The sequence below is a fragment of the Trachypithecus francoisi genome, unplaced genomic scaffold (genome assembly GCF_009764315.1).
Source record: "Trachypithecus francoisi isolate TF-2019V2 unplaced genomic scaffold, Tfra_2.0 Contig00586, whole genome shotgun sequence".
NCBI lineage: Eukaryota > Metazoa > Chordata > Mammalia > Primates > Cercopithecidae > Trachypithecus > Trachypithecus francoisi.
This window is the reverse complement of record NW_022680749.1, coordinates 5,732,911-5,756,057: the sequence shown is the minus strand read 5'-3', so window position 1 is coordinate 5,756,057 and position 23,147 is coordinate 5,732,911. Positions and strand designations below refer to the sequence as shown.

Sequence of the window (23,147 nt, the reverse complement as noted above, 5' to 3'; positions counted from 1 at the left end):
TGTATGCAGAGTGGTTTGTTCATAATAGCTAACATGTTTGAAATACTGACTATTGAATAAGGGATTCTTTTAAACTGTCAACATCCAATGAGGTAGGTACAGTTATTAACATCCGCATTATACAGATGAAGGAACAAAGCCCAGAGAGTTTAAGTAATTTGGCCCAGGTTCATAGCTAATCACTGACATAAAAACCTAGACAGTTTGACTTCACAGCTCACACTCTCATCCACTGTGATATTCTGCCTCTACTTAGGCCCAAACTAAGTTAACATACAGCGAATGGTAGGGGTGGGCAGCACATCATATCCGTGATTATCTATTTTTATTAATCAATTTACACAGGCATTTAGGATGCTTCCGTGGGCTGTGCAGAGCTCTGAATCCTGATCATAACTGGGGTTGCATAAGTATGTCCAGTGGACTCTGTTTGCAGAGGTAGATGGTAGAACCAGCAGATAATTCCCACAGGGAAAAGAAGAGTCTTACAGAAAGTTTCAGAAACAGGCCCTGCAGGCTGGAAGGGGAAAGGATATGGAAATAGCACAACATCTGGTCTTGAACTCTCCTGACAGAGCCACACTGGAGCCACATGAGGATAAAGGGATCTATACAGCTTACAAGAGTTGCCCCACTATGGCCGGGCGCGGTGGCTCAAGCCTGGAATCCCAGCACTTTGGGAGGCCGAGATGGGCGGATCACGAGGTCAGGAGATCGAGACCATCCTGGCGAACATGGTGAAACCTCGTCTCTACTAAAAAATACAAAAAACTAGCTGGGCGAGGTGGCAGGCGCCTGTAGTCCCAGCTACTCGGGAGGCTGAGGCGGGAGAATGGCGTAAACCCGTGAGGCGGAGCTTGCAGTGAGCTGAGATCCGGCTACTGCACTCCAGCCTGGGCGACAGAGCGAGACTCCGTCTCAAAAAAAAAAAAAAAAAGAGTTGCCCCACTCAATTATCTAATACTGTGGAACTAAAGCAACCTCCTAGACAGTCTTCAATTGAAGTTAATACAGAGGAAGGAAACATTTTTCCCACCTGAAGAACAGTCCATAAACTGCGACAGCCCTACTGGTACCAAAACTTTGGTGGCTGGAGTGACCCAGCAGGATCTGCACTTCTGGGTACAGACAGATCCACAGAACCACACAGCAAGTGGCACATGGCTGGGGCCCTGACTCAGGAACACAGGAAACATACCCCTTGGGGACTTCCAAAAACACTTGGGTAAGCTTTGGAAAGAACTGGGCTTTCTGCATGAGCAGGTAGGGGCTTGGAACTAGTAGGCTTCAAGTATTAATGGGAAGGTAACCTCATTCATATCCCCTGGCTGGTAGACAGACATCTGGATTACATGATATCTGGATTACATGGAGAGTGGGAGCAATAATAAGTGCTTCATCCACTTCATGATAGTGAGCATCAAATAAGAAATAGAAAATCAATGGGTTGGCAGGGTACAGCAGCTCACACCTGTAATCTCAGCACTTTGGGAGGCTGAGGCAGGCAGATCATCTGAGGTCAAGGAGTTCAAGACCAGCCTGGCCAACATGGTGAAACTCTGTATCTACTAAAAACACAAAAATTAGCCAAGCAAGGTGGCATGCACCTGTAGTCCCAGCTACTCAGGAGAATGGCTTGAACTCAGGAGGCAGAAGCTGCAGTGAGCCGAGATCATGCCACTGCACTTTGGTCTGGGTGACAGAGCAAGACTCTGTCTCAAAAAGAAAAAAGAAAATCAATGGGTTTTGCAAGTTGAAGAACTCCCATAAAATGAAATTGAGACAGTGTAAAAGGAAAGCTAGAGATTTTGCCTAAATAATCCAGATGGATTGTCTGCATTAGCTGTTCTTCATCTTTTTGGATCACAGACTCTTTTAAGAATTTGTTGTCTATAATAGCACTTTGCAAGGCCAAGGCAGGAGGATTACTTGAGGAAAGGAATTCAAGATCAACCCGGGCAACATTGTGAGACCTTATCCCTGGGCAACATAGACCTTATCTCTACAAAACAAATTTAGAAATAGGCCAGGCATGGTGGTGCATGCCTGTAGTACCAGCTACCTAGGAAGCAGAGGTGGGAGGATTGCTTGAATTCAGGAGTTCAAGGGTTCAGTAAGCTATGCTCATGCCACTGCACTCCAGCCTGGGTGATGGAGCAAGACTCTGTCTCTAAGAAATAAAAACATTAAAGGAAAAAACAGAATCTATCAAAAGCCATAAATCCTCAACCCAGGAAAATGTTCCTTCCTTCCCTTATCAAAACACAAATATTTTTGCCTCTAGGATTTTTTGTTAGCCCACCCTGAAGTCCTAGAACCCAGGCTAAGGACCCCTGATTTCCATTAACACTGACCTCTGCAACTACTTCCACCACCCTGGTGTTTTTCTTTATGAAAGGAATGCTTATCCAAGGTCAGCAGCACCTTGTTGTCTGTAATGAGGCTCCCTCTTTCAATGTAGTTCACTTGTCTTGTCTTTTGGCCACAGCTCTGTTCACATGCTCAAAATCAACCTCTTGCTCATGGCTAGCTGCTAAGTTCAATGACCTTTACTTCAGGCAGCCAGTGTTCACCATGTGTCAAAATCAAGACATCAAGATAAAAGTCAGCCTTCCTTGTAGACCATCAGGCCTTATAGATTCTATTGGAAAGGACATCAGGAGAGCAGCCTGGTATGTAAGGAGCACTGGGCCAGGAGTCCTAAGATTCTCGACTCTGGTCTTGGGCCTTCACTTATGAATGTTATGAACTTCAGCAAATCCCTTAATCTGAGGCCAGTTTCCTCATCTGTAAAGTGGGATAATAATTGCTAACTATTTTATAGGGTTTTTGTGAGGATCAAATGAAATAATGCCCGAGAAAATGCTTTGAAAACAGAGACGTGGTATAGAGATATGGATTATTATTGTTGTTGTTAAAGCAAGCTAGAAGTAAACTAAGTGTCTTTGGGGAATATTATTTAATCTGAGAAGTGAAGGATTCAGGTTTTGGAGTGTTATCTGTCACAGCAAAAGAATAAGGAAAGAGGGTCCATGCTGATCAGTCTTTGAGTTCTGATTGAGTTCATGCCCCATTCCCCAGGCAAAGGCACAAACACAGGACATGAACATCTTTTCCAAAAAGGAACATCTTATTTGATTTTTCTTCCTAAAAGGCTTGGAGCCCTGCTCAGTATTACAAATTCAGTATGACTCTACCCCTACTCCTTCCCCACTTAGCAGCCATTCCCCAAAGGTCTTGAAATAGATAAGTTTATTCGATAAGCTCAGGCAGTTCTAGGAAGGAAATGATCATAGAAGGGTCTGGAAGTCTTCTCAATAACACATGCTTCTGAGCTCGACCAGATAGCTTTTCTAAAAGCCACTCAGCTTGTGGCCAGAAAGCTGCCTTATAAGATGCTCTTTTGTTAGAGTGTAGTGGATGAAACCATTTTAATATATTTCATGCGTGGGCATGAGCACTGACACTTCAGCATGCACCAAAGAAAGCAGTTGTTGCAATAATGCTTGACACGAGCAACCTGGAGGGTGGGGGGTGCCACGGACGTCAGGAACATGTGCTGACCTCATCTTGGCTGCCCCAGGAATGTCCCTAGCAGGTGGCACTAGGTGACCTAGCAGGTGGTACTTCTGAGTGCTACCTTCTGAATATCAGCACCAGCAAAGAGCAAGTGGAGGTGAAACAGACTTGTGTTTTTCTTGGCTTAAGAACCATTTTTCAGTTCCTTAGTTTTAAAGGAACAATCTTGAGAACAAACAAAAAAATCCTAAAAATGGAAGCTTAAACATAATAGAATGGAGCACACTGTAAATGATCCAAATAGTTTTGCAATAACATTTGCAAACCAAAGACTAACTTCCTGTTCCTGCAAAACTTCTGGGAAAGATTTTTTTTCTCCTTTAACAACAAAGAGTAAGAAACAACAACAAAAACATACCATCTAGCAGGGTGTCAAAGTGCATAACTTGCAAGTACTCCTTCTCCCTCATGAAACCTTTGAGGGGAGTGGCCCAGCCTTCGCTCAAAACCTGGACCCACTGGAGATCCAGCTGCAAAACACAAAAAGTAGTTGAACATTTTCGTAAGTTCTGTTTTCCAGGCATCTGGCCCCAGGAAGGTCCTTTCTTATTCAGTTAACAAGAGGATAAGGGCAGAATCTTCTATGTTTTAAGTGTTCCCAACTGTTAGGTTAACCCATGATCTAAGGTCCAGAAAGATTTAAGTTCGGAAATTTACTATGAAATAGTGGTGAAAAGATTTCATACTGAGATATTGAGATGACTTATTTGAACATTTTTAGGCTGTATCTATTCCCAAAATATGCAACTGAGTTGAAAATTCATCGTTTATTCTTTCTTTCTTTTATCCACAAAAATCCCGGTTTGGCTATATTTTTCTACCAGATGTACTTACTGGTACAATGACAGCTATGTAAAATTGTCCAATGCAAATACAGAAGTTATTTTCCCAGTCACATCCATACATGGCATTGGTCAGCTGCCTTGTGGCAATTCTTGGTGAAAGATTTCTTTGGAGAAGAGGTTAAAAAAACTTGGCAAAAAAGGAGTGTTTTATTTGTGGACATTAAGTGCACCTTATTTATATCTTTCTTATTGTTAAAAGTAATTATAAATAAATTATAATGACTGATATGAAGCCTAATTCTTTGACCAATCTGCACCCACTTACCTTAGTAATTGATAATGAAGGGAGAGTTTCAGCCTCAGCTCGGACGTGGTCAAGTTTGTTTTCCGGCACGAAGAGTTCGTGGATATCTTTGATTATAGTATGGGGTACAATGTTCTGAAATGAAACAGAATTGGTAAAAACTTGAAATGAAAACTGTAGAAAGAATGCTTCCGGAAGGAGGCATAGATTGTCTTTCATGATTTTATTAAACATATAAAGAAAAGACAACCAGTTCACCTACCTGCTCTTGCAGGAGTTCCACCACCTGCTGGACACAGTCACTCACTGTGGACAAATTGGTTTTAAGCACACGCTCAGGAGTTTCAGGTTTCTCATAATCAGAATCGATACCTGTAAATCCTGCAAGGCATATGGGTGACAATCATCACATCTGTATTGACAGAATAACCTTTTTAATCAATAAGGCAAAACACATGTTGGAATAATGTATTCAACTGAAAATTCACATTTTAACAGAAAAGGTCAAACAGCCATCCTTGACTTCTAGCCATAAGTAAGAAAATAAATAGCTGTATTTTCAATATGGACAGCCCCAAATTGTCAACAAAATCTGGCTGAGTAAGTTGAAGCCCTCTGTAGATGATTAAAATCAAAAAGGAAGACAAGAGTAAGGAAGAACTCTGAAACATTCCTCTACACACACACACTCACATATAAATATCCATTCTAGTTCTCTGAACTTTATTGCATATGGCTGAGATGACAATTCGTAAAAATAAAACCCTACATTTTAATAAGCCTCTGGGCATATTGAATATATCATGATGTGATAAAAAGTTGTGCATGTTATATGCAATTTTGGAAAAGAGAGGACAAAATAAGGACTGACAGCCTAAGTAACTGGTAAAGATGCTGCTAGCCGATTCTCTTACCTTTAATCTCCCCAGCTCTCGCCTTTTTGTAGAGGCCTTTTACGTCTCTGCTTTCACAAATATTTAGAGGTGCGTCTACAAATATTTCAAAGAATGGCAGCCCTGCTGATTCATGTATTTTGCGGGCATTCTCACGATCCTGAAAAGCAATATGTTTACGAATGTAAAAAGAGGTTTCATGGTGAAATTCTAAATCACAAAACACTGTGTACTTTGGTTTTCAATAGCCTTGAGATAACACTGGTGTTTGTGCTTTGCAGAGTGCTTGAGAGAAAGTCCAGAAATTCCACTCTGGTAAACACAGCTCTCTCAAGGACTTTCACAGAAAACGATGGAAAATAGGCCCTCCTAGCAGGAAAGCACCGGCCATATGGGAGCATTTCATTCAAAGGATGCGTTCTAAGCTACATCTGATGTTTGGCTCCCAGAAATTTCCTGACCTAAAAGAAGAGTGACACTCCACCTCAGTGATGTCAGCATTAAACACATAGAACCCGAAGCTTTGGCTGTGAACTGCTCTTTTCTTTAGCTAGATCCTTTTTCTGACAACTAAAATTACAGAGCTTTAGAGTTTCTCTTGTTTAACTTTCTCTTCCCTTCGACTCTGACCAAATGTTCCTTACGATTGTGAACACGGAAGGATTTATGTCCACTGGTGCCCTGGCATCTGGAAAGGAAGGAACTCTCTTTACGTAACCAATATTAAATAGAGGAAATGAGAGAGCCTGTGATGGGGGGAAGAAATAGTCGGCAAATTGAAAGGAGACATTCTTATGCCCACCCTACCTGATTCCTTCCCCTAGCAGTTGGAGAGCACTTGCACTGTGTGTGTGAATAGTGTGCAGTGCCTTTTTTTTTTTTTTTTTTTTTTCACCTTTGCGAACGGAGAAATAAAGCTGGTAATGCAGACCAGGCCAGCATCAGCAAACAGCTTAGCCACCTCAGCAATCCGGCGGATATTTTCCTCTCTGTCCCCAGGAGAGAATCCGAGATTTTTGTTAAGGCCATGACGGACATTGTCCCCATCCAGGGAATAACAGGGGATGGCATGGGAGACAAGGTACTCCTCCAGGGCAAAACTTATTGTTGTTTTTCCAGCGCCAGAGAGACCTGTTCAGAACAGATAAAGCAGACTGACATCGGCCTGGATAGTTTAAGATGACAAATTGTGAACTAATCTAGCAATTTTAAATATAACTAAATCTAAAGAAAGAAAGAAAGAAAGAAAGAAATCAGTGCAGTTGACTACAAGGCAAATACTTACATTTCTGTCAAATTTTGAAATAACTATTTGTCCTGTGTTAGAATTATAGCTTTTCAAAGCAAGCAGGCTTCATAAATAGGGAGATTTGGGGGCTACATGTGGTCCTTGATGTGTTCTGTTTGGGCTGCAGAATGTTTTAAAGATTAGAAAGTTGTCATACAGGCTGGGCATGGGCTCATGCCTGTAATCCCAGCATTTTGGGAGGCCAAGGTGGGAGGATCACTTGAGCCCAGGAGTTCAAAACTAGCCTGGGGAACATAGTGAGACCCTGCATCCTCAAAAAACAAAACAAACAAATAGCCGGGTGTGGTGGTGCACACCTGTGGTCCCAGCTACTCAGGAGGCTGAGGTGGGAAGACCCCTTGAGCCTGGGAAGTCAAGGCTGCAGTGAGCTGTGATGGCACCACTACACTTCAACCTGTGTAACAGAGCGAGGCCTTGTCTCCAAAGCACAAAGGAAGTTCTACATACAAATCCAGATACCGTATTCTCTTGAAAAAATCAAAAGATGTGGTGACAGTGGTCTCATATCCTTCAAAGTCAGCAATCAGCCAGAATGCAGGGGAACAGCCAGCCCCTGGAGAATGGTAAGTCCCCCTCCCTTGTGGATGCCACTGAACAACCGTCTGACAGAGCCCGCGTGCTGTCCTTTGGCTTCGAGACGTTTCCAAAATGACTCTCAAAACATAAAGACAGAAAGCCGGCCTGAGCTAGGGAGCAGATGTATTCAGAGCTGCCATATGTCACACTCTTCGGTGTAAAGATTCTCTAGAATCTTTATATGAGAAAAGAGTTACCATGTGGCTTCCGCCACGGTTTCAAAGCACAGTGATCGGGAACACATTTTGTAATTTCCATAGGAGGGGAACATAAGAAGAAAGGTAAACACAACCCGCCCAAATTATTTAACAGTTGAAATCTGAACTACCCTAAAGGCTAGCACTCTAAAACAAAATGAGTCCTTTAGGATTTTAGGATCTTTGTCCTAAAGATCTCTGAACCTAAGAATATTTCACGGTGCCAAGCTTCCGTCCGACAGCACCTGGGCATGACAGAGGAAAAAAGCCAAGACGTTCATACAGAGAAGACTACAGCAGGAAAGAGGAAAAAGGTGGGAAAAGCAGCAATGAAGGACAGAGAGGAAGGAAGATTTGGGGGCGAAAGGTGATCTGCAAAAGGTAAATAAATAGTCTCCATACTTTTAGTTATAGTTTAAAGCCATGCCCTTGGCTTTGACAGAGGACCATTAGAAGAAACGGCTATATGAAGAACGTGTCAACACTAACTTCACTAAATCATTTTTTAAGGTAATTGTCTGTAATTCTGTTATTCCTTTTCATTTGAATAAAGACATAAGTGATAAATTCTTCTTGGTATTTATGTCAGGTTATAGGGTAGGGGAAATGGCACTCCTGAATCTCTGTTGTGTTCTCTCATGTCAGAAAATGAGAGAAATAACATAAATGTCCTTCCATTTTGCTTCAGTTCTCAAGAAACTAAGAGTTAAATTAGAGTAAGTATATGTAACCAGATTGTTGGCACGCGTACTTTCATACATTAAGGTAACACTAATTACAGTTACTGATAACTGTGTGCCAAGCACTGTGCAAAGTGCATTTGTCTTTTATTGATTTAGTTCTATAAACCCCTCCATAAGTCAGGTACTGTCTTTATTCTCATTGTACAAATAAGAAAACTGAGGCTTAGAGAGCCTAACAGGCTTGTCCAAAGTCACATAGCTCATGGAGGTGGAGTTGGGGCTAAAATCTGAGTCTATGGATTTAAAATATTTTGTTTCTTCTGATCTGCCTGGTCAACAGTCTACCTTTTAACATAAGAATAAAAAATAAATTAGAAAAATGATTTTTAAATTTAATTTAATTTTCTATTTTTATTTTTTGAGATGGAGTGTCATTCTGTCACCCAGGCTGGAGTGCAGTGGCAGATCTCCTGCAAACTCCGCCTCCTGTGTTCAAGTGATTCTCCTGCCTCAGCTTCCCAAGCAGCTGGGATTACAGGCGTGCACCACCATGCCCGGCTAATTTTTGTATTTTTAGTAGAGAGACAGGGTTTTGCTATGTTGGCCAGGCTGGTCTTGAACTCCTGACATCAGGTGATCCACCCAAATTGGCCTCTCAAAGTGCTGGGATTACAGACATGGGCTACCAAGCCCAGCCTTGATTTTTAAAATTTTCCATCTATTCTTTTCTTCCTCTAATGAAAGGATAATTCATTTTAAGAGTACAGAAGGAGAAAGATACGTTTCTCTTCTACCAGTTCTCTTTTTCTTTTCAAGGGGTGTCACATTAGAGAAAATGGACTTTGTGTGTATAGCCCAACATGAAAGTTGTTTTCACCAGTGATCTCTGCATGAAGGGCAACATAGAACAGGAGGGGGTCTTCTAGAATACAGCTGTACCTACTGCTGCAGTTACGTCTCTTTGGGGGAGCTGAGGTAAACATTTCAGGAGTAATGACAGAAGGATGGTGCATATTTGAGCACAGCAGGTTCCGTGCTCTCTGTCTGTCCTTGCACTGGAGGCTGCAGAAAGTTGCTTTGATGCACAGTCCAGGCATGAATGAAACCAGGAAACCAAAGGCACAAGGAAAAAACTTGAAGAGGACAAGAATGAGGCTGGTTGGGACAGAAAAGGGCAAAGACTTAGGATAGCAAGAAAACATGCAAGGCAGGTCCCTAGCTGCCAGATTGTTTAGAGTGAGCTTCAGGTTAGAAAACATTTTATAACCTGAATAAACATAGTTTTGCAGGTGGGCTCATTCCATTTGAAAACTGTTGTCTATGAAATGAAATTGGATTTTCCTTTTGAGTCCAGACATAATTTTGTCTACCTTGGACTCAGAGTATAAGGTAATAGCCTGGGGCCAGCTACTGGGAGTCAGGTTCTAATTCCAGTTCTGTCACTAATTCTTAGCTTTGACATTCTGTGGCTATAAAAACACAAGAAAAGGGAGAGTCATTCAGTCACCTCAGCAGCAGCAAGTTATTTCTATAAACAAGGGCAATCCTCAGCCAAATGGAAATTACTAGTTTTCCTTCTTGTACAGATTCTTATGTTTGTTTGTTAGTTTATATAGTAAGTGAAATAGTCTCCTAGAATGTCAAAACATTAGGCAACAATAACAAATATCTCTAAACATCCAAAACCTTATGGACAGCCAAATGCTTGATGTCAAATTAGGAAAGCCTCATTCATAACTGCCAGTAAATATGTTTAGGGATGAACATGAGAATTATTGAATCCCTCAGCACTGAAAGCAGATGTCATAATCATCTTGTCCCATCCTTTCCTGCCAAAGAGGAGAAAAGTGACAACTAGAGACTTTCAGAGTTGACTTGATCAGACTCTTATTTCTATAGTTGACCTTGACTCTATTTCTCACTGATGGTAGGGTTAGGACTAACACCCAGGCTTTCTACTACATCTCTCAGCCTCCTTCTAATGATAAAACAAGCACGTAATGCGTTACACTAATTTCCATAAAATTGTGTCACATGTCAGTTTGCTATATATATATATATATATATATATGTATCTGAACATGACATACCTGTTAGCCACACGGTACATCCTCGGAACCCACCCCTTGTTCCAACCACTTGCCCTCTCTTATTCCTGCTCACATGGTGGGCCTGATAGACTACATTGGTGGATTTCTGCTGGTACTCCTATAAAATAAGACAAAATCAAGCACAGTATTAGTTAATAAAACACATACTCTTCACTGGAGCCAATATAAATCCATCTTAAACTTTTAATTGCAAAACTGATATGTGTAACAACTTATACAAAAAATATTTTGAAAGAGACTCACCCTTGTCCATTCTAATATAATTTTTTTCATTTCTGCAGATTACCCTGAGCCATGAGCTACATGTATATATATTTCTTAACTGTGAGTCCACATACCTAAGTTATTCATTCTGCATTTCACTTAATGTTATTCATAAGCAGTTTTGCTTCCATAAAATAATTATTTTTAAATTACAGCATCAAATTTCATTGGTTCATGCAACACAACCTGCTAAATAATACAATTATAATGCAATTTCACATTACATTAATAGTCTTCCCCAACTGTATCTCTTCTTCTATAATTGGCAAACAGAGTAACATTTATCAATTCTATTAATTTAGAAACAAACACTGACTTTAGAATACTCATCATGGTCCTTTGAGAGTATAATCCAAATTGGACACTTTTTGATTTTATGTAATAGTTCTGGTTGCATGACATTTTAACTTTTGCACCTTAGGGGAATGTCTTTGTTTCAATGAATGCATGTTCTCCCCAAGTCCTATGAGCTTGAACTGAGAACCCAAATACTCCAGTGGCTGAGGAAACACTAGGGTGGGGGTGGTTGATCCCCAGTCCCTATAGAGCCAGAGAAAGGCCCAGATCACAGTGAAAAGGGTTAAAGTCAGTAATATCCCCGTTACTCCCATTCAGACATCACAGGCAAGGCAAGAGTGAAGTCCCTGAACACACAGGGCTACTCCTTTACAAGAACTAAACTTTGCTTCCACTTTCTCAAGGGTCAGTGCATGAACTTTTTAATCTTTCAAAAAGCCCAGCAGAAATGGAAATGCACTTGTTAGGTTTGGAAGCTAATTCAAATAACAAATGTCTTTATTTTGGCTGTAATAAAATCAGCTTAGTGAGGTAAGACTACCTGATCCTGATTCTAAACTCTGACTGGGAGGTATAAGTCTGATGAATAAAAAAGGTAAAGTGAGCCAATAAATACAGTTTTTGGTGGACTTAAAAGAAAATAACATGTGATCCAAGGGGGGAAAAATCCATAATAATGGTTAAATTAAAAGGTTAGGAACTACTCATATATGTCTGTGGTGTGTAATTGAATTTCTAATGACAGACAGAATCCAGGTTTCTGAACTGTAAATATCTGTGAGCCTTTTAAATATTACACATGCATACCCACCAGAACTAAGAAAGCACCAACTTTTTTTAGCAAGAGCTGCAGGTTTTAGAAAACTCTGCCAGGAGCAGTGGCTCATGCTTGTAATCCCAGCACTTTGGGAGGTCAAGGCGGGAGGATTGCTTAAGCTCAGGAGTTTGAGATCAGCCTGGGCAACATAGTGAGACCTCATCTCTATGAAAAATAAAAACATATTAGCCAGGCATGGTGGCACGTGCCTGTAGTCCCAGTTACTGGAGAGGCTGAGATGGGAGGATCACTTGAACCCAGAAGGCCAAGGCTGCAGTGAGCTGCACCACTGTACTCCAGCTTGGGCAACAGAGTGAGACCCAGCCCGGGCAACAGAGCGAGACCCTGTCTCAAAAAAAAAAAAAAAGAAAAAAAGAAAAAAAAGAAATGAAAACTCACCTCTTTTTGCTTTGGGAAATAGAAACTTTGTGAAAATAGAAACTAAAGAGGGCTACAACTAGAACTGTTTGGCAGTTTACATAAGATGACAGACATGAACATGCAAATGGCAAAGTTCTCTATAAACGTGAAGGCTGATGATTCACTTATTCACTGTAGACACCCCCCAAACCGAATAGGATGGAATCTGCTGGACTGGGACCAGGAAAATGGCTTCAAGACTTAGGGGCCCTACTGGCCTTTCAGTGTCAAATTAGGAAAGCCCCATTTACAACTGCTGGTAAATGTCTTTAGGGATGAAAATGAGAATTATTGAATTCCTTAGAGCTAGAAAGGGATGTCATAATCAACTTGTCCCGTCCTTTCCTGCCTGGCCTTTTAGGGGTGCTAAGAAAGGCAGAGCACAGAGTGGGGATGGGCCTGCTAGTGAGACAGAGCCAGGCAGAGGGGCCAATAGTCAGGGAACAGGCATTATCAGTGTTGGAGGGGGCCAAGAGAGAGGTGGTTAAAGGCACAGTGGGATCAGCTGGGTGAAGTTACCTAAAACCCTCTAAAGCTAGATGTTCTGCTCATCCATTAAGCAAATCTGGTCGGAACCCAAGACTTGGAAGTGGGGGCATAGTCCCAGAATGTGGCAGATGATGGCTTACACTAGAGGGCTCATATATGGGGACAAATTAGGCCACTCCATGAGATAGTCTAGCAGTATCTCCCCTGGGTGAACAAATACCCTGAAGGTATTCTGTTTTGGGCTTTGTTGTTGTTTGAGACAGGGACTTACTCTGTCACCCCGATTGGAGTCCAGTGGTGCAATCAGGCCTCACTGCAGCCTTGAACTCCCAGGATCCAGCTATCCTCCCACCCCAGCCCGAGAAGTAGCTGGGACTACAGATGCACACCACCATGCCTGATTTTTTTTTTGTACAGATAGGGTCTCACCATGTTGCCCAGGCTGATCTCCAACTCCTGGGCCCAAGTGATACTCCCACCTCAGCCTTCTGAAGCACTGGGATTACAGGCATAAGCCACCATGTCCAGTCCCCTGAAGGTATTCTGTGTCCTTGGTGCCAAGCGTATGTAATACTTCAAGGATACCATTTAAATATCCTTTTTTCAATTTCCTTGTTAATTAATGCCATTAAGGTCAAGAACATTGTGTCTGAATATCAGACCCAAAAGTCAGTTCACTTGATTATTTATTGATTCTTTCAGTAAATGTTTATTGAGCTCCTACTCTGTGCCAGTGGTAATCTGAAGCATTGGGAATATAGTACTAAACAAAGAAGAATCCCTGGCATCATTCTGGGGAGAAAGACAGACAAAAAGATGAGGTAACTGGGGCTCCACTCCCTGAGGGAGGGAGAGGGTGTGTGTGTGTGTGTGTGTGTGTGTGTATACACACACCATGTGAAGACATGTAAAGCACACTGGTAACTCAGTAACAAAAGGACAACCCGGCCGGGCGCAGTGGCTCACGCCTGTAATCTCAGCACTTTGGGAGGCTGAGGTGGGCGGATCATGAGGTCAGGACCCTGTCACTACTAAAAATACAAAAATTAGCCGGGCGTGGTGGCACTTGCCTGTAATCCCAGCTACTTGGGAGGCTGAGGCAGAAGAATCACTTGAACCCAGGAGGTGGAGGTTGCAGTGAGCCGAGATCGCACCACTACACTCCAGCCTGGGTGACAGAGTGAGATGCCATCTCAAAAAAAAAAAAAAAAGAAAAAAGAAAAAAAAAAAGAAAACCCAATGTTTTAAAATGGAAAAAGATTTGAACAGTCACTTTACAAAGGAAGATATACACATGGCCAGGAAAGAACCATGAAATGCTTCATGTCATTAGTCATCCAGAAGAATGCAAATTAAAACTAAAATGAGAGGTCACCGGTAACATCTAATGGCAGCAAGGATGTGCTCTCGTATTTTGATGGTGGAAGTGTGAAGTGGGACAATAATCCTGGGAAAAAAATCCTGACATTTACATTTCCCTTCCCCATGACTCAGCAATTCCATTCACAGACATCTATTCAAGAGAAATAAAAACGTGTCCACAAAAAGACTTATACTAGAATGTCCTTAGCAACTTTATGTGACTCAAAACTGGAAACAGCCAAGTGTCCATCAATAGGAAAACAGAAAATAACCTAACTGAAAGTATAGAATACTAATATAATGGTTACAATATTCAACAATCAAAAGGAATGGACTATTAATACATGCAATATGGATGATAATGAATGGAAAACATTACGCTGAGTCAAAGAAGCCTTATCCAAAAAAACGACATATTACATATCATTCCATTTGCATGAAGTCCCAAAATACGGAAAACTAATGCACTAATTCAGAACTGCCATTGCTTCTGGGGTAATGGCAATGCTTTATGTCTTGATAAGGGTTTGAGGCACTCACATGTATACATTTATTAGAATTCACTGAATGTATACTAAACATGTGTATTTCGTTGTAGACTTTACCATGTACACACACACACACAGAGCTATTCTGAAAAGTAAGCAAACAAGGCTGAGTGTGGTGGTTCACACCTGTAATCCCAGCACTTTGGGAGGCTGAGGTAGGTGGATCACTTGAGGTCAGGAGTTGGAGATCAGCCTAGCTGACATGGCGAAACCTTGTCTCTACTAAAAATACAAAAAATAGCTGGGCAGGGTGGCACATGCCTGTAATTCCAGCTATTTGGGAGGCTGAGGCAGGCAAATCCCTTGAACCCAGGAAGCAGAGATTGCAGTGAGCCAAGATTGTGTGACTGCACTCCATCCTGGACAACAGAACGAGACCTTGTCTCAAAAAAAAAAAAAAAAGTAAGCAATCAGATTTTAGATGGTGGAATTATATTGCTCAATGCTGCTACATTTATGGAAAAGGACTCTGATCCCAATCACAACATACTAGACTAAGGTGCTGCTGCCCACCTGTGCACATGAACATCCACTAAAATTTAATTTGCCTATAGAGACAGTTTTGTTTCCTCTAGTTTGGCTGTTTCTTCTCCACACAGGCAAAGATCCACAATAAACTCCAAGCTCTATTAATCTTCTAGGGGAACTTTGTTATGATCTTGATAATTGTCTCCCCAGCAAGTTCTTCGTTTTTGAAAACAGTTCAAAATTAATTCGAAGGAATGACTCTAACATAGTATTTAATCTCTGAACTTTTGGTCTTTGATAACTGTATTTAAATTTTCTATTACTCCAGCAATGTTTAAACAAATAAATAAATACTTTCAGATGGCCAGGTACTGGGATCTTTTGGTTCAGTCAAATGTTTTATTTCTATTTATTTCAAAATCACCCTTGATGTTTTGCAAAAGGCAAACAAATAGAAGCAGATATTTTGAATTATATTTGAACCGCAAAGGGGCAGAGCGGCCAAAATCTTTTCTTTTTCTTGTTGAAAGCTGTAGTCTCTGCTAAAGAGCCTATGATGTTCTAAGCTTTGGAAAGAAAGTGACTGTCAGAAAAAAGATTCTCTCTATAGAAAGCAAAACACATGTTAAAGGAAAAAATGTCTGTCTTGCTGTGTGTACATAGAAAACACACAGACATCCTCAGCATCCCATCTAATTCTGCCGCTTATCAGGAAGTGGCCTGGAACCCCCAAAGTTAGTGGCATACTTATATACTGGATCCGTAAGACAAATTTTGTAAAAATCCCTACCTTCTTCCCATTACTGGCCCAGAAAAACTCTTGGTAGCATGCATCGGAGTAGCATGAGTATGGATTTTGGAGTCAAGCAAACCTGGATTTGAAACCTGCTTCACAGCTGATTTGCTCTGTGATCTGGGGCAAGTTATTAACATCTCTGAACTTCCATATCTTTCTCTGTAAAATGGGGATAAGAATATCTTCCTAGGATTGCTGAAAGGATTAAATAAGATAATTATCTATATAAAGTAGCAAAGAAAATACCAGACACATGGTAAGATGTTGAATCTGATCAGTCCAGGTGGCATTTAATCTGGTCTGGAGAAGTGATGGCAGTTTGAATTCTAAATCATCCAGGTTTAAAAGGGTTCTGGGGATCTGGGTCCACTCTAACCCAACTCTGGGGAGGATGTGGCACTCATGACCGAATCAGACGGTGGATAGGACTGCACCAGTTTTACACACACACACGCACGCACGCATGCACGCAACGTTGTTGTCATTACTGCTGCTCTGATTATTAAAGCCTGGCCAGGACGTACCCTACACTAAGGTCCACCACTTTGCAGTGTCATTCTACTGCAAATGTACTGCCCTTGTCCTGGCTGTCACAGAGTCATGAACACTTCGTTACCTAGATGGAGGATGGCCTTTGCCCTGGGTTTGACCCATTAGAGTCCAGGGCTTGTCACAAAGCCCAGGGTGGCATGTGTGTCTCTGCCAGGCCCACCCCTCACTCCCATTGGCGGCACAGAAAGGGGACTGACAAAGTGGCTCCTAGAACTCAGGTGATGTGCCAAGGGTCGTGACAGAGAGCCTCAGCCTTGATTTTGCGTGACTGCAAGAGAAGTAATCTGGGGAAAAGACTAGATGGTTTCATGGTGGGGCTGGGCATTTCCAGAGCCAAATCCAAGCGTGTGTCACAGGGAGGAGTGTCATGGAAGGGAGGCGGACTCTTGGGGAATGAAAAAGCTCTAAACCAGGTGTCTGGTGGAGCTTACCAATGCCCAAAGCTTTTTCTTTGAGATGTTCATAATGTCTCAATTAAAAAAAACAAGCATGTGCCCTTGAATCCCCTCTGCACCCTACACCTCCCCAGGCGGTGCAAACAAGTCCACTTTACTTCTCTCATTACAACTCCACTCTGCCCTGTTTTAACTTGGCCTTCATTGCCATTGGGCTCTGCTTTCATTGCTCCCTTGCTGATTAAACATGTTCCAAATCTTCCCGCTCCTTAGTGTGCAGTTTGAAGATTATTTAATGACCCATTTTCAGAAAGCTGCAACCCCAATGACTGCCCTATCAGACCCATGGAAGGAGCTCCACTTCCATGTGCATTATCTCAGTTATCGCTCAAAACCTGGGAGCTATAGAGACTGAACATTGTGACCCATTTCCAGATCTGAAAAATACTGCTCAGAGCTATTGGGAAGGGGGCTGAAGTCCCACCCCCGGAAGACACAGGATGTAGCCAGGTTTAAGTCTGGGTCTTAGTCCTGCATAGACAGGACTCCTAGTTTCCAGTCCTAGTCATGTGAGCTCTTTGTCACCGCTTCCTCCCTGAGGATTGAAGGAGATAATACATAATCAGGCTTTTCATACTATACTATAATGTAAACAATTTAAAAATCATTCTCACTTCACTTTCATAACATGAGTAGCTTCAAATGTTTCACAATGATATATTTATTCCTTTCAGATTAGTTCTTTTGGATATACAACCCAAAGTGAAATTATTGGGTATCAAAATTTATAAACTATTTTGTAGGTCTCATCGTATACTGCTAGTTCATTTTCCAAGTGACAAAACCAAGTTACCAGGCTACCACGATATACCTACTTCTAAATATTCAACTACTTCTTTGGGTTTGTATTTTTACTGTTTTTTCCCCCGGGTTGATTTGTACTTATTTTGGTAAGAATATGTCTTTTTCTGTGTAATAAGTTACTTAGGACGTTCGTGTGTTTGCCTCTTTGATATTAATTAACTACAATCCGGACAATGATCTCATCCACTTTTTAAAAATATGTTTTGGGCTGGGTGCAGTGATACACGCCTATAATCCCAGCACTTTGGGAGTTCAAGGTGAGAGAATCGCTTGAGTCCAGGAGATAGGAACAAGCCTGGGGAACATAGTGAGAGACTAACTCTAGAAAAAAATTAAAAAATTAGCTGGGTGTGGTGGCACGTGCCTGTAGTCCTAGCTCTGCAGGGAACTGAGGTGGGAGGAGATCGCTTGAGCCCAGGAGGTCAAGGCTGCAGTCAGCCCTTATCACACTAGTGAATTCCAGCCTTGGCAATGGAGAGAGACCTTGTAAAAAAAGAAAGGAAAGGAGGGGAGGGGAGGGGAGGGGAGAGGAGGGGAGGGGAAGGGAGGGGAAGGGAGGGGAAGGGAGGGGTGGGGAGGGGTGGGGAGGGGAAGGGAGGGGAAGGGAGGGGAAGGGAGGGGAAGGGAGGGGAAGAAAAGGAAAAAGGAAAGGAAAAGAGAAAGGAAAGGAAAAGGGATAGAGAGGAGAGGGGAGGGGAGGAGAGGAGAGGAGAGGAGGAAAATTATTACATAAATAAAAACATTTTGATGCTTCTTTTTCCTATGCTTTGTATTATAAAATTTTTATTAATTACATAATATATACTTTTTGTTCACTTGCTCTCCTTTCGGTTTGTACTTTATTATATATCACATATTATATCTATTATATCATATTAAAGAATATTTTACGAATACACAGAAAAATTCCTGTTGTTGGTGTCTTCCATTTGATCATTAGTCATACATACCTGGGCCAAAAATACTCTTCAAATTTCTAGCTATCTTGATACAATTAAACTGTACCAATTTTTAAAATATGAAATTATTGTAATTTATTATGTGCTTACATGGATCAATTTTATTTATTTTCCATCATTACATCCAGCGATCTCAAATATATTACAATTTATTTCCCTTCTACTTTGGATGTCTTTTGATAGTTTGAAACTATTTCTAGAATTCTTATTTAGTTATAATTAACTTTTCTACTTTTAGTGTAGACATCTATGGTTCTGATAGCTGGTTTTCTAACGTGTTTTAAAATTTCAAAAATATAAAATTCATTCTTTTTTCTTTTCTTTTTTTTTTTTTTTTTGAGACAGGGTCTCACTCTGTTACCCAGGCTGCAGTGCAGTGGTGTGATCATGACTCACTGCCGCCTCCACCTCTCCGGCTCAAGCCATCCTCCCACCACAGCTTCCTCAGTAGCTGGGACTATCGGCACAAGCCACTGTGGCTGGACAATTTTTGTATTCTTTTTTTTTTTTTTTTTTCTTTTTTTTTTTTTTATTATACTTTAAGTTCTAGGGTACATGTGCATAACGTTTATATCATGTATAACTCCCCAATGCAATCCCTCCCTCCTCCCCCCTCCCCATGATAGGCCCCAGTGTGTGATGTTCCCCTTCCCGAGTCCAAGTGATCTCATTGTTCAGTTCCCACCTATGAGTGAGAACATGCGGTGTTTGGTTTTCTCTTCTTGTGATAGTTTGCTAAGAATGATGGTTTCCAGCTGCATCCATGTCCCTACAAAGGACGCAAACTCATCCTTTTTGATGGCTGCATAGTATTCCATGGTGTATATGTGCCACATTTTCTTAATCCAGTCTGTCACAGATGGACATTTGGGTTGATTCCAAGTCTTTGCTATTGTGAATAGTGCCGCAATAAACATACGTGTGCATGTGTCTTTGTAGTAGAGTAATTTATAATCCTTTGGGTATATACCCAGTAGTGGGATGGCTGGGTCATATGGTACATCTAGTTCTAGATCCTTGAGGAATCGCCATACTGTTTTCCATAATGGTTGAACTAGTTTACAATCCCACCAACAGTGTAAAAGTGTTCCTATTTCTCCACATCCTCTCCAACATCTATTGTTTCCTGACTTCTTAATGATTGCCATTCTAACTGGTGTGAGATGGTATCTCATTGTGGTTTTGATTTGCATTTCTCTGATGGCGAGTGATGACGAGCATTTTTTCATGTGTCTGTTGGCTGTATGGATGTCTTCTTTTGAGAAATGTCTGTTCATATCCTTTCCCCACTTTTTGATGGGGTTGTTTGTTTTTTTCTTGTATATTTGTTTGAGTTCTTTGTAGATTCTGGATATTAGCCCTTTGTCAGATGAGTAGGTTGCAAAAATTTTCTCCCATTCTGTAGGTTGCCTGTTCACTCTGATGGTAGTTTCTTTTGCTGTGCAAAAGCTCTTTAGTTTAATGAGATCCCATTTGTCAATTTTGGCTTTTGCTGCCGTTGCTTTTGGTGTTTTAGACATGAAGTCCTTGCCCATGCCTATGACCTGAATGGTACTACCTAGATTTTCTTCTAGGGTTTTTATGGTATTAGGTCTAACATTTAAGTCTCTAATCCATCTTGAATTAATTTTCGTATAAGGGGTAAGGAAAGGATCCAGTTTCAGCTTTCTACTTGTGGCTAGCCAATTTTCCCAGCACCATTTATTAAATAGGGAATCCTTTCCCCATTTCTTGTTTTTGTCAGGTTTGTCAAGATCAGATGGCTGTAGATGTGTGGTATTATTTCTGAGGACTCTGTTCTGTTCCACTGGTCTATTTCTCTGTTGTGGTACCAGTACCATGCTGTTTTGGTTACTGTAGCCTTGTAGTATAGTTTGAAGTCAGGTAGCGTGACGCCTCCAGCTTTGTCCTTTTGACCTAGGATTGTCTTGGCAATGCGGGCTCTTTTTTGGTTCCATATGAACTTTAAAGCAGTTTTTTCCAATTCTGTGAAGAAAGTCATTGGTAGCTTGATGGGGATGGCATTGAATCTATAAATCACCTTGGGCAGTATGGCCATTTTCACGATATTGATTCTTCCTATCCATGAGCATGGTATGTTCTTCCATTTGTTTGTGTCCTCTTTGATTTCACTGAGCAGTGGTTTGTAGTTCTCCTTGAAGAGGTCCTTTACATCCCTTGTAAGCTGGATTCCTAGGTATTTTATTCTCTTTGAAGCAATTGTGAATGGAAGTTCATTCCTGACTTGGCTCTCTGCTTGTCTGTTACTGGTGTATAAGAATGCTTGTGATTTTTGCACATTAATTTTGTATCCTGAGACTTTGCTGAAGTTGCTTATCAGCTTAAGGAGATTTTGGGCTGAGACGATGGGTTTTTCTAAATATACAATCATGTCATCTGCAAACAGGGACAATTTGACTTCTTCTTTTCCTAACTGGATACCCTTGATTTCTTTCTCTTGCCTGATTGCCCTAGCCAGAACTTCCAACACTATGTTGAATAGGAGTGGTGAGAGAGGGCATCCCTGTCTTGTGCCAGTTTTCAAAGGGAATTTTTCCAGTTTTTGCCCATTCAGTATGATATTAGCTGTGGGTTTGTCGTAAATAGCTCTTATTATTTTGAGGTACGTTCCATCAATACCGAATTTATTGAGCGTTTTTAGCATAAAGGGCTGTTGAATTTTGTCAAAAGCCTTTTCTGCATCTATTGAGATAATCATGTGGTTCTTGTCTTTGGTTCTGTTTATATGCTGGATTACGTTTATTGATTTGCGAATGTTGAACCAGCCTTGCATCCCAGGGATGAAGCCCACTTGATCATGGTGGATAAGCTTTTTGATGTGCTGCTGAATCCGGTTTGCCAGTATTTTATTGAGAATTTTTGCATCGATGTTCATCAGGGATATTGGTCTAAAATTCTCTCTTTTGTTGTGTCTCTGCCAGGCTTTGGTATCAGGATGATGTTGGCCTCATAAAATGAGTTAGGGAGGATTCCCTCTTTTTCTATTGATTGGAATAGTTTCAGAAGGAATGGTACCAGCTCCTCCTTGTACCTCTGGTAGAATTCAGCTGTGAATCCATCTGGTCCTGGACTTTTTTTCGTGGGTAGGCTATTAATTGTTGCCTCAATTTCAGAGCCTGTTATTGGTCTATTCAGGGATTCAACTTCTTCCTGGTTCGTCTTGGGAGAGTGTAAGTGTCCAGGAAATTATCCATTTCTTCTAGATTTTCTAGTCGATTTGCGTAGAGGCATTTATAGTATTCTCTGATGGTTGTTTGTATTTCTGTGGGGTCGGTGGTGATATCCCCTTTATCATTTTTTATTGCGTCTATTTGATTCCTCTCTCTTTTCTTCTTTATTAGTCTTGCTAGCGGTCTGTCAATTTTGTTGATCTTTTCAAAAAACCAACTCCTGGATTCATTGATTTTTGGAGGGTTTTTTGTGACTCTATCTCCTTCAGTTCTGCTCTGATCTTAGTTATTTCTTGCCTTCTGCTAGCTTTTGAATGTGTTTGCTCTTGCCTCTCTAGTTCTTTTAATTGTGATGTTAAGTGTCAATTTTAGATCTTTCCTGCTTTCTCTTGTGGGCATTTAGTGCTATAAATTTCCCTCTACACACTGCTTTAAATGTGTCCCAGAGATTCTGGTATGTTGTATCTTTGTTCTCATTGGTTTCAAAGAACATCTTTATTTCTGCTTTCATTTCGTTATGTACCCAGTAGTCATTCAGGAGCAGGTTATTCAGTTTCCATGTAGTTGAGCGGTTTTGATTGAGTTTCTTAGTCCTGAGTTCTAGTTTGATTGCACTGTGGTCTGAGAGACAGTTTGTTATAATTTCTGTTCTTGTACATTTGCTGAGGAGTGCTTTACTTCCAATTATGTGGTCAATTTTGGAATAAGTGCGATGTGGTGCTGAGAAGAATGTATATTCTGTTGATTTGGGGTGGAGAGTTCTATAGATGTCTATTAGGTCGCTTGGTGCAGAGATGAGTTCAATTCCTGGATATCCTTGTTAACTTTCTGTCTCGTTGATCTGTCTAATGTTGACAGTGGAGTGTTGAAATCTCCCATTATTATTGTATGGGAGTCTAAGTCTCTTTGTAGGTCTCTAAGGACTTGCTTTATGAATCTGGGTGCTCCTGTATTGGGTGCATATATATTTAGGAGAGTTAGCTCTTCCTGTTGAATTGATCCCTTTACCATTATGTAATGGCCTTCTTTGTCTCTTTTGATCTTTGATGGTTTAAAGTCTGTTTTATCAGAGACTAGGATTGCAACCCCTGCTTTTTTTGTTCTCCATTTGCTTGGTAGATCTTTCTCCATCCCTTTATTTTGAGCCTATGTATGTCTCTGCATGTGAGATGGGTCTCCTGAATACAGCAGACTGATGGGTCTTGACTCTTGATCCAGTTTGCCAGTCTGTGTCTTTTAATTGGAGCATTTAGTCCATTTACATTTAAGGTTAATATTGTTATGTGTG

The 23,147-nt window shown here is 41.1% G+C and overlaps 1 protein-coding gene across 2 annotated transcripts in view; it reads right to left on the bottom strand.

The window, feature by feature from the left end:
* Positions 1–23,147, bottom strand: part of PAPSS2 (3'-phosphoadenosine 5'-phosphosulfate synthase 2) — a 95,467-nt gene that overhangs the window by 28,701 nt on the left and 43,619 nt on the right. For both annotated transcript variants that reach the window (XM_033215524.1, XM_033215532.1), the window contains exons 2-7: positions 10,417–10,534; positions 6,457–6,692; positions 5,583–5,721; positions 4,931–5,049; positions 4,690–4,803; positions 3,938–4,049 (exon numbers count right to left, since the gene is read on the bottom strand). In XM_033215524.1, coding sequence (XP_033071415.1) covers positions 3,938–4,049; positions 4,690–4,803; positions 4,931–5,049; positions 5,583–5,721; positions 6,457–6,692; positions 10,417–10,534 — 838 coding nt within the window. The remainder of the gene's footprint in view (positions 1–3,937; positions 4,050–4,689; positions 4,804–4,930; positions 5,050–5,582; positions 5,722–6,456; positions 6,693–10,416; positions 10,535–23,147) is intronic.